We start from the raw sequence: 18,021 nt of genomic DNA on the forward strand, positions 1-18,021 counted from the left end.
TAGCAAGAAAATAAGCAGACTCAACATCAATTACTCTCGTGAAATGAATATTTCTATTTCCTTCTTTTGGTACAAACGTGAATTTTTTTTTTCTGAAAAAACAAGAAGGGAAATCCATGCAGATATGGTGCCTTTAATTTTTTTTGTATTTGGGGAATATGCTTACAACAATAATTTCTGCCAAACAGAGACGGGCAGAACGGGCTTGGCTAGGTGGATAAGATTGGTTACTTCTAAGTTCTAATCATTAATCATTATAAAGCGCAAGGAAATATGTCTTCTTTTTCTGTCCTGTTTGAAAGATTAAGGGGAAACGAAGTTGAAAAGGTGACCAAATAAAATAGGATAAGAATAAATCATTAGCTGTATTTGAACCAGGGTTTTGAATTTGCATCTGGATAGCTTGGTAAGATGCTTCCACTAATGGATATTACGATTACGCTAATTCAATGGCTCTCCTTGGTCTCATCCACTTGCTAGGCACTGCAGAATCTACATTCGGACAATATCCTATAAACTTTTCTTTAACTAATGGAATCATAGGATTTCCAACTTTTTAATGTTAATGAGGTCTAAGTTCTCTAATCAATTTTAGATTCAAGATTAGTAGCAAAACCTGAATTTGGCGACATCTCCAATGTTTATGGCAATGGTAACAATTCTAAGCTACCCCTTGATCTAGGGGAGTAACTTATTACCCTAATCAAGGCTTTGATGTTACTGTAATGATTCATAATAACTCGATAGATGGGACGATCATTGTGCTAGAAACACAAAATTTTAAATTTTGCCCTATCAACTTTCTGTATAGGAAAATGGCCTACCGCAGGAGTGACGGTTGATGAAGATTAGGTTCCATTTTTGAGAAGGAACCTGATGAACGACTACCATCTCCAAGCATGGTAGCAAGAGCACAAATTCCCTAATGATGATGCTGGGAAGTAGTGAAAATAATTAATAGGCAGCAATAGCACAAAGTCCCACATTTTGACACAGGGAGCTAGAGAAAGTCAATAACAATATCGAGATTTTTGAGTGGCATTGTAACTTTTTATGGGCCGGGGGGGTGGGGGTGGGTTGTAGTAGCAAATGAAAATTTACTTGAACATCTCCGCTGCATCATTCTGTCTTTATGCTGCGACTAACTAGAGCAGTAGTTGCTTTACAGATTGACAGCAAGACTTTTTGTTTAGATGGAACTTTGCACTCAATTCTTTATTAAGATCAGATCGTGCTCAACCATAAACGGTTGAAAATTCACTCTTCAAAAGGAGTGTTTAGGGATCGAATTGAGACTAAAAATATGGGCAAGTTAACTGGTTGAGAATGTATGGGGACTGAAAGATGGCTAGATCAACAAAACATGAGTGACAGGCCAAACTATTCATCACTCAGGGAAAGGTGGGATATCTTTATTCTTTGGTATTTCCTATCATTTTCAACCCGACACAAATGCCCGCCATTGGCTGTGGACATTATGAGCCGAACATCAAGGAAACGAGAATTCTGGTTGCAATCATTTCCATATGCTTCTAGCAGTTGACCTGACAGAATTTTCCTGAAGAACTGATGGGAATTCAGATGAAGTACTTTCATTTTTTATTTCTGTCAAATCAATTATCCACAAATTGAATGCTTGAAAATGAATTAATAGTGCTCCTTTTAAGCACACTACACATAACCAAAAAAATGGTACGCTAATAATTTAGTAAGATGAACAAAGCTCCAATAGAAATTCTGCAAACTGTTGCTGAGGTACTTAGTGGAGAATACAATATGCATATATGAACTGGTAGATAAACTTTATTAAGTTGTTCATGCCTTGCTACTGTGTCATTAAAGGAATGTCACTTTCAGGGTGTTTAATTAATCACTTCCGCAGAAAGATGTATTCCACTTGTGTAACCTGGAGAATCCACACAATACAGGCAGTTAAAATGGTACAGTGCCTTGCCGGTCCAAGTTTTGGCAATGATTGTAGGTGGTAGTGTATATGCTTTAGAAAATGTTGAGTAGACGAGAACAAATTTTTCTGCTGAAATTTGAAAATTGTCTTCTGCAACAGTGAATACCCTAAAGAACTAAAGTTTTTAAGCAACGTTCGGTGAGGGGATTGGTAGAAGGGAGCTTTGTATGCAATAATATGCACCAGTGGGTCCAATAAAGTTCGTCTTCTCATAATCTTTATCACAAGATCTACTTGTTGAAAAAAAATGTCTTCAACTAGTTCATAGTCATTGTTTCAGCTTATTCAGTTTTGCATGCACTGTTGAGGCTCTACTATACTTTCTGATTGTGGGGTTCATGGAGGAAACAGCCCTTTGAGCTCTCCCAAACACTTCAAACAACTATCATGCCGTCAACTTCCTTGAACGAGAGAGGGAACTTCCAGTTCTCAGAAGCACATGAAAATATTGCTGCTGAAGCAGTGGCAAGAGCTGCAGAGGATCTCTCTCAGTTCCCCCAAACTCTTCAAACAACTACAGTTCCTTCTGCCCAAGAAACCTCTATAATGGTGGCTGATGATAAGCTGCCTGAGAGGTTTCAGTGGGTGCTGAATGCACCAGAACCACCAGGTCTATGGTGTAAGCTGCAGAATGGCATTACCGAAACTATCTTTCCTCTCAAGAACAAATTTCAACATCTCAGGGAGCATCAAGTGTCCAAATCTTTGGGAAATCTATTTCCTATCCTTTCTTGGGGCAAAGCCTACAACATCAAAATGTTCAGGAAGGATTTATTGGCTGGTTTGACTCTTGCAAGCCTCTGCATTCCTCAAGTGAGTATAAGTTAAGGATGCCATTAATGCTTTGTATCATTGCCAACATTAGGGACAATATTGGTTACTGTACTTACTCTTATGTTTGTCCTTAAACTTCATTTAGAGCATTGGATATGCAACTCTAGCCAAGCTTGATCCTCAGTATGGTCTCTGTAAGTTTGCATTCTCATATACTCTATTGATCTTCCAGAGTTGTAATTTAATTTTGGAGCACTAAACTACAACAATTTCTGTTTAACTTCAGACACTAGTGTTGTTCCACCATTTTTGTATGCTATACTGGGAACTTCAAGAGAGATTGCAATTGGACCTGTTGCTGTAGTTTCACTGCTTTTGTCAGCCATGATTCAGAAGATAGAAGATCCTGTAGCAAATCCTGTTGCGTATACGGGGCTGGTGATCACTGTAACCCTTTTTGCTGGTATCTTTCAAGCTGCCTTTGGAGCATTCAGGTAAATCAAATTCTTGTGAGTTGGAAACATCCTTGAAGACATCACGAACTTACACTTAGGATGTGGATTCATATTATAGGTTGGGATTTCTGGTTGATCTTCTATCCCATGCTGCCATAGTTGGGTTCATGGCTGGTGCAGCTATCATGATTGGCCTTCAGCAACTGAAGGGACTGCTTGGAACTACTAAATTTACAAACAAAACTGATATTATCTCTGTCCTTGCAGCTGTTTGGAGATCAGTCCATGATTCTGTAACTTTTTTCTTCCTATGCTTTCTTATCCTGATTCGTAGAAGATATTCCTTGGCTTATAATATATACGAGGAAGCTACTTAACTGCTGCATATTTTCTGGCAGTGGAATCCTCTGAACTTCATACTTGGTTGTTCATTTCTCAGCTTCATCCTAACAACCAGATTTCTGGCAAGTAACATATTGCAAACAGTAGTTCTATTCTAGTTAAAGTACACCTCTATTTATCTTTCTATATCAATTATTGTGCATATGAACATAATCCCCAAAATTCCACTTGTGCTGTAAATTCAGGGTCGAAAAAAGCAGAAGCTTTTCTGGTTATCAACCATTGCACCTCTCACATCTGTCGTTTTATCAACACTCATTGTCTTCCTAACAAGAGCTGATAAGCATGGAGTCAAGATAGTGAAGCATATCAAATCTGGGTTGAACCCTATTTCTGTTCACCAGTTACAGTTGAACGGACCACATACTGCTGAAGCTGCCAAAATTGGGCTTATTGTCGCAGTTGTTGCACTTGCGGTGCACTTCTTGATAACAACTCTGAGTATTGAATAGCTTATTCTTACGTTCTATAGTTTTACAATGATGTACAATGTCAAACTTCAGGAAGCCATTGCCGTTGGACGATCGTTTGCATCAGTGAGAGGATACCACCTTGATGGAAACAAAGAAATGGTGGCAATGGGAGTCATGAATGTTGCGGGATCACTAACTTCTTGCTATGTTGCAACAGGTGACCTTTCCCTTCTTGGTTAATAGTCCTACACCTTTCCCTTGTTTTTGCATGTACCAATCTAAAAGTCACAAAACCAACTACCTTCCAAGTGAGGTAAAAAAATTGTCTAAGTTTTTTTTTTTCTCTAATTTAATCGTAAAAAGGTGGAAACACGGAATGAATAGTTGCCTTTTGCAAGACCAGGTATATTTTTAAAAGTGAGAAATTTAAACCATAATCCAAATTTAGTCAAATTGTAGGCCTTTTTAATTTTTTGGGTAAATTACACTTTACTTCCTGTGATTTAGTGTTTTTGTACATAACTCTCTTATAGTTTTAAAAACTATACATAACTCCCTCATAGTTTAAATTAAAATGTCAAAGTAATGAAATTTATAATCCATAACCGAGTCATCTAAAATGTGAAAAATACTCCTACGTAAAGTTGAAAATCATTTATTTACCACAGGGGTGTTATGTGTTTATTTTAAAAATTATAAGGGAATTATATGGTAAAGTATTAAACTATAAGGAGGTTATATGGTAAAATATAAAACTATACGAGGTTAGTGCGTCATATATATAATGTTTATATATTTTGGTCACTTCAGACATTTTAATTTTTAAACAAGGGTAATTTCGATATTTTCAAAGGTTCTGTTACGAATGATTATTTCCACCATTTTGAGATTTTAATCCAAATCATGAGACGGTTATGTATAAATTTTGAAACCATAGAGGGGTTATGTACAAAAAAAAAATACTAAACCATAGGGGGATAAAATATAATTTGCCCTTTTTTTTGGGTTTAACCTGACATATTGTCTTACGAACTCAACTTCAAGGATTGTCTTTACACATCTAGACCAGATATTTTTATCCAATACTTTCCTGGTAGTTTGCTTGTCTCTTGCAAACAACCACCTGTATGAGTTTCTTCAAGACATGTTGCCCAATATTCAGTTTCCTAAAACCTCCATGCAGGTTCATTCTCAAGGACTGCTGTTAACTTTAGTGCTGGCTGTGAAACTGTGGTGTCAAACATTGTAATGGCTGTGACAGTTATCATATCACTGGAATTGTTCACACGACTCTTGTTCTACACTCCGATTGCAATCCTTGCTTCAATTATTCTTTCAGCTTTGCCAGGACTGATTGACCTAAATGAGGCTTACAACATATGGAAAGTTGATAAGCTAGACTTCCTTGCTTGCATTGGAGCATTTCTTGGAGTGTTGTTTGCATCTGTCGAGATCGGCCTACTAGTTGCGGTAACACTTTTGAAATCCTTGTTACTTACAAAATTTTGATCTGAGCTTTAGCTATTCATTGTGTTACACCTGGTATGTGTTGTCTGCTTGTTGGGGCGTTGGATGCCAAGGGTAAAAATCAACTTCTCAAAGGAAAATTTTGGAATTTCAACTCCTGTGATCCTGGATTTTCACATGAGTTTTACATTTACCTTTCATCCCTAACTTTGTGCCTACTTTCAATAACACAGTTGAAGCTTGTGTTCGTTGAATCCTCCACCCAAACTTGTTATCTTTGACTTTTAAACTCTATATGGTCCCTGATAATGCTACGAAACCTGAGTTGCATTATTATCATAAATGATGTTCACCAAATCTTTTCTTGAACAGAAAACTGTCTAATGTTTTTTACCAAGAAAAATGCTGGTTTTTAGGAATAATATTGTTGCTATACCATAATTTTGAACTGAAATTTTGTACAATGTGTCGACAGAAAGATGCAGAGGAAAAGAAAAATTCATCCATCATTTCAAAGAACAAAAATCTGCCTGCAGATATAGTGTAGCTAAACACCATTTTTCTAAGAGGGCTTCCATAATACTTCAATCAGTGTGAGACTCCTAAAGGCATGCAGACACTACAAATTTTTTACTACATTTATGGCATTTATACTATAGAATTAATGCTCTAATACTTCTACAAATTTATGACCGGCTTTAAGTTGCTTTCAGTAGCTTGTTATGTGTCAAAGTCACGCTAAATTTAAAATGACTATATGCCCACTTGAATCTGCTGTTAATACTGATGGTTGAAAAGGAATTTTCCCAGAACTCATCCATGAGCACTCGAACAGGAGGCAAGCAGGGAAAAGTGACTTAAGAATACTTACTTGATCCTATACTGCAGCTAATTCTTTAAGTTAATCAGTTGATGTGTAGATTATGAAATGATGATGTTCTAATTATCTAAGTTTGTTATTCAGGTAGGGGTGTCATTTGTAACAGTAATACTGAGTTCCATCCAGCCAGGGACAGAAACTCTCGGGAGGATTCCTGGAACTGATATATTTGTGGATGTAAATCAATATCCGATGGCTGTTGAGATCCCTGGAATTCTTGTTACCAGACTCAAGTGTGCCTTGCTCTGCTTTGCAAACTCTAATTGCATCAAAGAACGGTACTGCATAAACTCAAGTGAACATCAGCACATATTCATTGCCATATATGTTCAAGGGTAAAGTCATCCATTTTTTTTCTCTCTGAATTTGGCAAAGGATACTGCAACTGGCAACTGGAAAGCAGGAGGTGGGTGATAAAGGCAATGCCAAAGGAAAGACCCAATTAATAGTATTTGACATGTCAAGTAAGTTCTTTTACAACAGAAGAATCTTTGTTTATGCCAATGGATTTCAGATAAATAGCAAGCTAGATGTGGAGGAATAGCTGAGGAATCTATAGCATTTGATAAACTCAACAAGGCTTGCTTTCGTGTTGATTTTTTGGGGTATAAACTTGGTAACAACACCTTAGTGTTGCAAAAATGGCTTATAAGAAACTTGTATGACGGTGGAAAATGAGCTTATATTATTCATTCATCAACTCACTATTTATAATGTTTACAAAGAAACAAACACACACAATTTCAGCTAACAATTCTTTAAAAAATCTCAACAAAAAACTACTTGATAACATGATCTTCTACCTAACAAATGATACCTAAAATATTTGTTAACAAATCAATATGATTATTTTTGGTTAACAAATATCCTAACAAGACTTATTCTTCTACTAACTAAATTATTCTGATGTCAAATGCAATCTAATAAAATCTGTAGGAAAAGTTGGCGTATCTCAACATTTCGATACAAGAGAGATTTAAATATTTCAATTGCATTTAAGTTTTCTGGCTTGCCTTCTAGATTCATAACAATTCAGCCCTTTTCTTCAAGAAGATTGCTGATTTTTTTTTCTTTTCCTTTTAACTCCTACTGGTGATAGATTTGATGAACATTGACACTACGGGGCTTGCTTCTCTGAAGGAATTGCATAACAGCCTAGCATCAGAGGGGATAGAAGTAATCGATATCTTTTGTCTAATTTCCAGGGGACAATAAGACCAGATTCTCATTTTTTCTTTGTCTCATAAATTGTTTGCAGTTTGCTGTGACCAATCCAAGGTGGCAAGTCATTCACAAGCTAAGGCTGGCCAACTTTGTGAACAGCATTGGAAGGAGGGTCTTTTTAACTGTTGGAGAAGCAATTGATGTGTGTATTACTGCTAAAATGGCCTAATAAACAAGTTGGAGTTGTGTTGTCTGTCCCAAAAATATCGTATAAATATAATGGGATGTATAATAAATGTAAATACTTGCTTCTTTCCTTACCAACTAGGACAAGGGAAGAAGAATGCTATGGCTTGTGATGGTGGTGATATTCTGTAAGAAACTTAAGCATGAAAGCTGTGAAATTCATGTAGTTGTAATATATCATGCTTGGTGTGCTGCAAAAATTGCCTGCCGAGGTCTGTCTTCTATGAGTAGCTAATTAGATCTGCCAATTCCATTGTACGACTTTTTGATGATGTTTTCTTCTGGTTCTCTTTCTGTCTACTCATGAAACAGATGATCATTTACATTGCTCATTATACCAATTCAAATTGAGAAGTGTGCTAAAGCTTGATGCGCTAGAATGTTGTTTACTAATGTATTTACTTGCACATTTTTCATGTTTTCGGGTACATCAGTGCTCTAAAATCGACAGGTGAGAAGATGATAATGCAAAAGAATACCATATGAACTTATCATTCTAGATTTAAGATGTATACACAACTTTGTACAGTTTGATGACAAGTAGCTTCCCAAATCTGAAAACCAGATAACCAACTTATTGTAACGTGTATATACAGTTGGTAAATGAGTAAAATCACTAATCAGCAAATCAGTTAATAAAAGAATCAAAGAATGTAAGAATCAAATTTCTGTCGTGCAGCCTTTGTTCTGTGGTAGAGAATCTGCTTATTGTATCTGAGCTTCCATTTGATTCTTTGGAGAATTAATATTTCGTGGCCATGTGAATCAATTGGCATGAGGAACACTGCAGAAGGATTGTCCTCCGTCTCTGATCTCGTTGGCCTTTGACAGACAGACAGAGATAGTACTTTGACATCGGGAGATGCAAACATATGCAAATGACGTGAACCAGCTCCATCATCTCATCGCAGCAGGGAATGAGAGTGCCTTAGGAGAACACTGAGAGGCTTGCTTTGCGCTTTGCACAACAGATTCCCCACTCTTACTGTCATCTAGGTAGAGCTTTCAATCAGCGATATTGCATGAAGGATAACTAAGGCAAGATTTATAGGATAAAAACTTCAGTCTAACCTTTCCAAGACTTCCTGTTGTATATGGAACTACTCTATGACATCCTACAGATGGTGGTGGAGATTTCCTGCTGCTTTCTCCATATGGAAAATTTCCTCTATTGCTTCTTAATGTCATTGTGAAAGAATTATACCGTTTGTCATCCATTGCATTTGGAAAACTCGACTCCTGAAGTGTAACTACATAAGAACCTCGATAATCAAGGACAAAGTGGATGGAATAAAAGTTGGTGTATGTAATGCGTATACCAGGAGACTCCTGCTTCGTGTTGTCATACTGGAATTGTTGTTCCATTTTCCTTGCAGAACATTTGGGAGGGTTGATTCCTGGGAAAGTTGGATAATTTTTAGGCAGTAAGTAATCACTTATATGATTCTTCTGATTATCAGGCAAGAGAACAATCGAGAAGTTAATGATGTATACCAGGAACAGGACTGTTGCACAATGCTTAAGGACTTCCAAATTCATCCGAACATCATCTAGGCTTCTGGAATTTGAAACATACAAAATGTTGAACTTTGCGCTATGAGTTCATTTCCAGATAAATCATATATTGTCTTGTGGTTCTGGTTGCAGAAAGTATGCACTTACCTGTGCTTTTGCTGTCCAAGGCCAAAATAAGTTGCCAATGTTGCCATCTGAAGGAAAAACATAAACCGGATTTCCAGGGTTGTCATCAAAGTCAAAGATGTTATAACTAAAATGGTTAATATCATCAAGCATGGCAATCTCCTTATTGTGATCAAGGAATGAAAAATATGACATGCAATGAAGCATACATCAGCAGAACATGTTGTAAGGATTTGATGAATAGCAAGGACTATTGCTTTGAAATGTGAAAAGTACCTTCATATTCCCAGCTCTTCTGCCAAACTTCTCTGTCAATACTCTCAATGAATCTATAATCCCAACAGGGACAGGAGCAGGCCTGCCAATCTCAGCAAAAGCCTCTTTTATGCGAACACAATCAAACCTCTGAATATTATGTCCTGCCCAAATCCTGCCATCAAGAATGCTGAATATCTTATCTGCAACTTCTTCAAATGAAGGTGCATTTACAACAGCTTCGCGGGTTATCCCATCAGATCGGCCAGACCTTTCTGCAACAGCAGACAAGTCCCCTGGCCTAATGAGGGTGCAATAGCTCTCGAGCTCAATCAGTTTCCTTGGACAAACAACAATAGCACCAAACTCCAATACCCGAAACCTCTGTCCTGCCTTGTTAGGAACATTCGTTTCTAAATCAAAGAAAACAATCTCTGATACTCTTTCGCCACTAAACTTGGAAATTGCCATTTCTAGCTGCCTATAACTAACTCCTTATTCTTCCTGTTTGCAACTTATCGAATTCAATAGAAATGACATGAGATCATCCTTCTATGTTATATATACTTGAGGCAACCATGCAAAAGCATGGGAATGAAGAAGAATATTCCTGACAAATTAAGCTAGGTAGATTGTCTTGTAGTTCAAGTAAATTGTTAAGTTTGGATTTTGGACAAAGGCGTCCTTAGCTTCTTGATGATGATCAAGTCCTGGACTCCTAGTCCCCCCAATCCTAGGTAAAGCAACGAGGCTTAGGTACTGTTATGTAAATCCAGTTACAAACAGAAATCAAGAACTGGGAAGCAATTGCATGGCTGTACAGACATTTGCCTTCGGCTGGAAGAGGATTCAGGGATTGGAAATCCTGTTGAGAAAATGAAAAATTGTACGCAGGTACATTCCAAAGAAAGCAAAGTCTTGCAAGAAAGTCAGTGGCTGATGTCTTACGTTTGTGTAGAGCAAATACCAATACCACCGATGTGGGACACGCATGCAGACATGGCAAAACCGGACACGTTAATTCATTCTGACCTGTCAAAACTAAAGTGGTCATCCTTAAATTTTCTTTAATCCAAATTAAATTCAAAAGCAAACTATTTTTTTTTTTTTTAACTTTTGTTAATTGATTATATGTTCTAGGAAACTTGTTTTGTTTTCTTATAAACTTTAAACACATTATTATCCAACTTACTTTTATCCTGCATATACATTGTTTAGGAAATTAATAAAATAAAATTATAATTATCAAAAAATTTCCTAAAAATAATCGTTCAACACGTGTAAAAGTAACAAAGTTGCAAAGGGGATTGAATAATCCCAATAGTACTATTTTGACAAAAAAAAATATTTTTTGAATAACCCGGATCAATATTTGTACTTAGAAGCGGATTACAGATTTTATAAGTCGATTAAATTAAAAACTTTCGAAACATTTAACGATTTCATGTCGTGAAGAAATTAAGGGTGCAGTCTTTTTTTTCCAAGCTCACACAAGAAAAAGAAAGAGAGAGGTTAAATAAAACTGCTACATTCCAGCAGCAAACTTAATTAATTTTTTTTTTCAAGCTTTAATTAATTAAACTGCAATATCTCTGGGTGTATTAACATAGTGAGGAGGGTGTGACTTAGGTGTATTTAAGGGACACTTATGAGAAAAATTCATAAATTTATATCAATTAGGACTAGATTCCTGAGAAATTTAACCGCTATAAATGGTCTGTAGTTATAAGTACATACAAAATTCAAGTTTAAATTAACACCCTATATAAATGATGTTTTCTATAAATGACTAAGCTATTTAAAATTTTAAATGGACTCATGTTTATCGTCTTCTATTGTATTTATTCACTTTTTTTAATTTGACTTCCTTTACAAGATTAATATACCGGTCACAATTGCCAATTAGAATGAACACTTGTTAAGATAGTATGTTTTTCGAGAAGAATATTTTTGTTTTTATTTTTATTATTTCTGTAAGCGAGACGTCTTGAACCCAAAACCTGCACTCGACAAGAATGCTATTAGTTTGAAAAATGTATTTACATTCAAGGAGGAAAATAAATGTGAGAGCTTGATGTAAATTAAATATATTAACGAGTTACCACTAGACATCCGTTAAAAAAAAATCCTTTCAAACATGCTATGCACATAATAGCAAATATTCAAGATGAATTGAGATTTGTCTCAAATAAAGAAAAAAAAATTGAAACACTTGGGCAAAAATCAAGACTAAGGAGCACAAACGAACCATTGCTCCATCCAGAGGAGTTTTAAAAATTGTTTCTCGTTATCTTTTTTGGCAAAATTGTAGATGTGATTTATTATGGCATGCGAATTCCTACATGGTGTACCACTCTGCTAAATAGTAATCGAAATTTAAGACTTCTGCTTTTTTTTTTTTTTTTTTATACATTGTCCCAAAACGATTGAAAATGGCAACTGTTTGTAACCTGTTCCTGATATCCATAATCTTTGTTGCATCTAAACTAATAAATTGGAAATTATATATCTTACAAATTAAGATCTTCTCTCAAGAAAAGAAAATTTTTAAAAAAAAAAAACATTGTTTTGGTACATAAAACATACAGTTCCCCATACACATGTTAGATCTTTCATCAAACAGACAAAATAAAAAGCTACTTCATGACTTGCAAAAGCTAAAAGCAAGGGGGAAAGAATCAGCTTTTAATTTATCATAATTTAGGCAGCGTACAAAGACCATTTAAAGGATATGAAAAGGTCCAGTCAAATACAAATTGTTTCTGTTACACTAAACCAAATAAAGCTGGGTGGAAAAATTACAAGAGGTTCAGAAAAATTATTCTTACAGAGGTCTACTTACAGCAACATACAAATTCTGATCACACAGATATTGTGTTTCAGGATATATGATTGGCAATATAGATTTAAACAGGTACAGGAGGCCTGCGAGTTACTAGTGCTTTCTTGATCCTCTCAAATGCAGCCTGCAGAGTGGAAAGAGATGCTGCATATGAGATGCGAATGCAGGTGTCGTCTCCGAATGCATCTCCAGGAACAAGAGCAACCTGAGAATGAAAAGGCGTTAATGGCAATAAGTACAGAGGTTACCTTCAGTAGTTCAGTGTCATATAAAAAGGGTTACTCCAGCTTAGAGTAATAGTTAGCAATTTTGTCGAAATCTGTCAAGTTGATTCATCAATTTTTCGGTGCTGTTTGAAAAATAAGATCGGTTGGCTGATGAGAGCAACAAAGTAAGAGTGTATGAAAATGTTTCACTTCCTCTTGTTTGGTAAGGTGGGAAACTTCAACGACTTTAAACCACAATTTCTGAAACTAGAAAAGTTAAATCGCCAATCAACCTCATTTGGACATAAAAAGTTTAAATAAGGAATAAGCAGCGAAAAGATAAGATGAAATTATAGATTTATACATGTATACTCTCTCTTGCCATTCCCCTCCACTGCACCAAGCATGTGGGTAACAAGAAGGGAACGTTGTGAATATACTTATAAAAATTATTGCTAGATGGTTTCTTAAACATGTATGATGTATAAGTTCTTGGCATTTCCCTAAAAGCCATCCCCAAAAACTACAATGATTTAACTCCATTTTATGGCAAGAATCGAATCCCCTATAAGAGGTAGACTCCAATATCATCAGTTTATCACTATACCTAACCTGCTGTGTCAAAAAAATGTTTGTTTGAAAGATTCATAAGGAGAACATGATGTCTTACTTGAGCTTTGTCCAGTAAATAACGGCACAACGATTCTGAACCATCGATTTTGCCAAAGCCATCAATCTCTGCTCCGTAATAAGAGCTGAAGTCAAGGAAGAGATAGAAAGCTCCCTGAAAATGACAAGGACAATTTGAGAGAGAGAGAGAGAGAGAGAGAGAGGGGGGGGGGGCAACTGTACCAGACAATTAAGCAATCCAGAAAAAATAAGCCCAGGATGTTACCTGAGGCTCAGAAATTTTGACACCATCCAATTCCCGAAAACCTTTAACCAGAAAATCTCGCCGTTCACGGAAGGCTTTGACCATAGTCGCAACTGCTTCTCCACCAGCATAGCCCATTTCTAAAGCAGCAACAGCTGCTTTTTGAGATATGCTGCTTGCACCTGAAGTAAACTGCAAGAACAAAGCACCCGAATCAAACTACTTGTTATTTATAGCAGGAAGGACAGAAGCATAACAATACTGACTTTTACACTTCACAACTCACAAAATATGATTTGCAACATCTGATCTCACCATTAATAATCAATCGTGTAACATCACCAATTAAATCTTATCTAGGTGACGCTGTTATAGATACTGAACATCCATCTCTTCAGGATATCCATTCAAAAGAAGATACTTTTACCCAAATGGTGTAGATAGTTATGTAGTCAATTCTTATTAGTCTAGAAGCCTTCAATTGTCTAAATGCACATAAACATCTCAGACATTAAGGTAGTTTAATTTAATGCAACTGTAATAGGTTTTGATTCCTGAAAAGGAGATACTTTCAAAAGATATGTGATGGAGACGCATGTCTGATTATTGTGTTAGGACTAAATGAGAATTAGTTGTTGCCTAACAACGTTATATGACTGAGTAGTCAATTGAGAGGTCCCAGACAAGAGTTAAAAGGTGGCAGGAGACGAGCATTAAATATCATGTTCTTGGCTTAAACACTGTACCTGGCTTTGGATCTTGTTACATGCAGAAACAAAGTGTTTGGGACCAGCAAGGTATCCAAGTCTCCAGCCAGTCATTGCAAAAGCCTGTTCTGATCCAGAATAAGTCAAGAATAGCTCCAAAAACTGTTTCTTATGATTACCTAAACAGAAGCATGCAATCAAGTAATGGAAACGACAAAAAGATAATCTCCTGCACCCAGTAAATTCATCCAATCAAAAGACCATACCTTTGAAAATCCATTAACAGTTAAAGTCCTCTCCCACATGCCATGCAAAGCTGCAAAGCTTGTATGGGTTGCCGGAGAGTAAATAATGTGCTCATATATTTCATCAGATAGAACCTAAAACGAAAAAGGAGAAAATATTACATTTGGAATCTAGCTAGGTTTGACTCTACTACTGATTTTGAGAAAAAGGACCTACTAGAAGCCTAGGATGCCTTGCTACGATCCCAGCAATCTCCTCAAGCAACTTACGCGGATAAACAGATCCGGTTGGATTGGATGGGGAGCAAAGAATCAGCAGCCTTGACTTCTCAGTTAGTTTGGACTCCAGAAGTTTGGGATCTAACAGAAAGTTATCAGATATCTGAGTTGGAAGAATCACTGGGGTTGCATCGGCCAACCTTGCCATTTCTGGGTAACTCACCCAAAAGGGAGCTGGAATTAAAACCTGGCAAGTGCACAGCAGTAAGTAAACCGATCTTCAAAATAAATACGTTTAGATTTGTTAGCTAATTATTTAAGACTTAAATCATGCAATCACCCACTTATTCCTACACAAATTATCTTTTCTCTACATTCCTCACAAAATTTAAATCCTTTAAATACCTATTAACATGATCACCTTTCTGTCTTCCCCACTGATATCTTACTTCTGTAACTAGGGGCATGCACTGGAAAGGTATTGATTAAAGTCTAATTCAGTTGACATTTTGCAGGATGTGAACTTCTGAAGAAATCCAAGCTATAAACAGACACATCGAGTACATTTTTTCCCATGAAAATCCAAGCCCTTAGGACTGCAGATCTCATTCTCCCACAGAAATTATGATGAGGAGAATGCTATTACTGCTACTGCAGTTTGAAGTACTGAAGAGATGAAAGACAGGCATATGATTGTCTGTAGATTCTTCAGGAGACAGCAACTTGAGATCACACTTTAAATGGCACTGTTCTAGTTGGATTGCAACAATTTAGAGGGCCATAAATGAGGAACACCTCGAATTGAGTCATGCCACTAGTATCAATCAATACACTAAAGTGTTTTAGAGCCCTAAAGAATTTTTCAGGCTTAACTTCAATGAACAAAAAATTTATTGAACTTTGAATAGTTAAAATTCTATAGTCTCTCTTTTGAAGGAAACTTACCTCATCTCCAGGGGAGCAAACAGCAAGCACTGCCTGAAGAATACTCTGCTTTGCCCCATTACTAACCAATATCTGATCGGGTGTGTAGGATAACCCATTCTCCTCTGTCATCAAACAAACTTTTTCGATACGAAGAAAAATAGAAGATAAACCAAAGGAAATACAACACACTCAGACTCTAGTACCTTTCAGCTTACAACAAATAGCTGAGCGAAGTTCTGATGTACCAGCATTTGGAGTGTACCTGGTGTATCCCTCACGTATTGCATTAATCCCAGCCTATAATTGTATACAGAGCATCAACAGAAGACAAATATAGTTACAGGCAATCCCACAATCTAGAACAATTTGGTCAAAATAAAGAACCATCTTTCAACAGCCCAACTATTACCTCTGCTATTACAGCTGGGGTATCAAAATCAGGTTCCCCAGCAGCTAAGCGAATAACAGGCACTCCAGCTTGTACAAGAGATGTAGCTTGGTCAGTGATAGCAACTGTCTTTGAAGGCTTCACTGAATTTACCCTTGGACTCAGAGAGATATCAACCTCCATGGTTCCTAAGCTACTTTGAGCTCTCACAACAGCATTTAATCTATTAGAATCCAACTCTCTTCTTGAATCTGCAATTCTAGCCAAACACGCATCGAAAACCAAATTATAGAGATATACACAGGGAGAAGGATTAAACTATACAATATACATTTGAAATATATAAAAAAAAGGATTGTATATAAACACAAATATTTTGATAAATTAATCAAAACTGAAGACAAAGTATGAGTGCGCAATTTAATTTTGGAATTTGCTAAAAGTATCATTTCTCTTAATATGAAAGTCGGACCAGCTTGGAATACCAGCAATAAGCAGAAGCATGCATCAGAAGAATTCAACAGAGATATCCTCCAGATCAGTGACTTGATAACAGGGATTGAAATGAAAAGAGCTCTGGATTTAATTTATACAGTCACATGCCCGATTGGCATAGGAAGGAAAATAACAACGCAAAAGAATGTCTTATTCTAAATGTTGAGATGTTACATATCAGCATACCAAGTGTGCACCATTGTTCCCCAGGGCCTGTGATGAGTTTTAACTTCAACCAACATGTTTTGGTGATTATTAGAAGTAACAGCTAGAAAATATTCAAGGCCTACTTAATGCTGATAGTCAAAGCTGTCTAGAATCTGCAATCAAAAGGCGTTACATTCCTATCTCTTGCTGCTGATATTTTAGCACACTGAAAACACTTCAGTCATTTTGCTCTAATAAGGACATTTTCTCCTTTACTTAGAGGGCCACTCCCTATATCCGAAATTCTTGCTTCTAAATTATTGTTAATCTTCCTGTGTCTGTTTTGCTACTTGCTACCCTGACTCTATCATCTATCTCTTTCTACTTGAAATGCCCAAACCACCTTGAACATAAATGTGTAATCAATCAATTTTTTCCTTCCATAAGGAATTAGACTAGCGAAAACATACTATCATTTCCAAACTTCCGCCCCAAACCAAGATACCATGGACAATTTTATCAATATATATTGCAGCCCAAAAAAAAAAAAAAACACTCCAAAGTCAACATTTTGTATAACTCATTCCTTACTCCAATTGGATTAATCAGTTCAGAACAAGTTAATCCCTTGTAAATTGCAATAATAGCAAATACCCTTTATCCACAACAATGACAAGGAACCAAAAAAAAAAAAGTCTTTTAAACACAAACATGCAAGAAATCCAGAAAGACTACGCAAATCCAATTGAACCAAGAATATCAGTTCAGAACAAGTTAATCACTTGTAAATTGCAATAATAGCAGATACCCTTTATCCACAACAATGACAAGGAACCCAAAAAATAAGTCTTTTAAACACAAACATGCAAGAAATCCAGAAAGACTAAGCAAATCCAATTGAACCAAGAATAAGAAAACAAGGAAAAAGATGCTTACTTGATTGAGAGATCGAGACTGTGAAGTTGAGAAGAGAAGGAGAGTGATCTGAAGCGCTGATGATGATCAGTCAATGCAAGAGGTTGGGTAGTTTTGGAGGCAATGCTTCTTGCTGATGAAGAACAAGTTTGAAGAGAATATGATGAAGCAGCAGGCATTTTGGGAGAGTTTGGTGGGTTGTATATTACAGCTCCCAACTTGGCAGTTTTCAGTGGACTCTTTGTGCTTAAAACAAAAAAGAAGCCACCAAACTTTTCTTTTACTGTGTGACTGCGTGTGCCTGATGGAGAAAAGAGAGAGTTTTGGGGTTGGTGGGAAGGAAGAGGGGTTTGGTTTGGTGGGCTCGGAGACTTCTGCCAAGGGGAATAGGAT

General features: G+C 36.5%; 3 protein-coding genes across 5 annotated transcripts; 1 reads left to right on the top strand and 2 right to left on the bottom strand.

Moving 5' to 3' along the window:
* The first annotated feature begins 1,999 nt into the window (after positions 1-1,999).
* LOC113700419 (low affinity sulfate transporter 3-like) lies at positions 2,000-8,039 on the top strand. Its single transcript, XM_027220855.2, has 12 exons — positions 2,000-2,779; positions 2,886-2,934; positions 3,027-3,234; positions 3,314-3,488; positions 3,594-3,659; positions 3,783-4,013; positions 4,101-4,227; positions 5,194-5,480; positions 6,442-6,635; positions 6,733-6,821; positions 7,457-7,533; positions 7,616-8,039. The coding sequence occupies exons 1-12, from the start codon at positions 2,354-2,356 to the stop codon at positions 7,748-7,750; spliced, it is 2,064 nt and encodes a 687-aa protein (XP_027076656.1). The 5' UTR covers positions 2,000-2,353; the 3' UTR covers positions 7,751-8,039.
* Positions 8,040-8,233: 194 nt separating this feature from the next.
* On the bottom strand, positions 8,234-10,564 carry LOC113702431 (protein NEN4). 2 transcript variants are annotated; one of them, XM_027223644.2, is made up of 6 exons: positions 9,685-10,564; positions 9,430-9,476; positions 9,262-9,325; positions 9,087-9,164; positions 8,839-9,006; positions 8,234-8,752 (listed from the first exon to the last, which is right to left on the bottom strand). In XM_027223644.2, exons 1-6 carry the CDS (start codon positions 10,132-10,134, stop codon positions 8,750-8,752), a joined length of 810 nt encoding a protein of 269 aa, XP_027079445.2. In that variant the 5' UTR covers positions 10,135-10,564; the 3' UTR covers positions 8,234-8,749. The 2 variants fall into 2 exon arrangements, with proteins under 2 accessions (XP_027079445.2, XP_027079444.2); XM_027223643.2 differs by having other exon boundaries at positions 8,234-8,759.
* A 1,770-nt stretch (positions 10,565-12,334) lies between these two features.
* LOC113702345 (bifunctional aspartate aminotransferase and glutamate/aspartate-prephenate aminotransferase-like) lies at positions 12,335-18,011 on the bottom strand. Of its 2 annotated transcripts, none has more exons than XM_027223507.2 (10): positions 17,650-18,011; positions 16,093-16,330; positions 15,887-15,980; positions 15,702-15,805; positions 14,755-15,003; positions 14,559-14,672; positions 14,332-14,415; positions 13,607-13,777; positions 13,382-13,495; positions 12,335-12,710 (listed from the first exon to the last, which is right to left on the bottom strand). In XM_027223507.2, the coding sequence occupies exons 1-10, from the start codon at positions 17,805-17,807 to the stop codon at positions 12,570-12,572; spliced, it is 1,467 nt and encodes a 488-aa protein (XP_027079308.2). In that variant the 5' UTR covers positions 17,808-18,011; the 3' UTR covers positions 12,335-12,569. The 2 variants fall into 2 exon arrangements, with proteins under 2 accessions (XP_027079308.2, XP_071915798.1); XM_072059697.1 differs by having other exon boundaries at positions 16,093-16,322; positions 17,650-17,788.
* Between the last annotated feature and the right edge of the window lie 10 nt (positions 18,012-18,021).

Source organism: Coffea arabica, chromosome 7e (genome assembly GCF_036785885.1).
Source record: "Coffea arabica cultivar ET-39 chromosome 7e, Coffea Arabica ET-39 HiFi, whole genome shotgun sequence".
Taxonomy (NCBI): domain Eukaryota; kingdom Viridiplantae; phylum Streptophyta; class Magnoliopsida; order Gentianales; family Rubiaceae; genus Coffea; species Coffea arabica.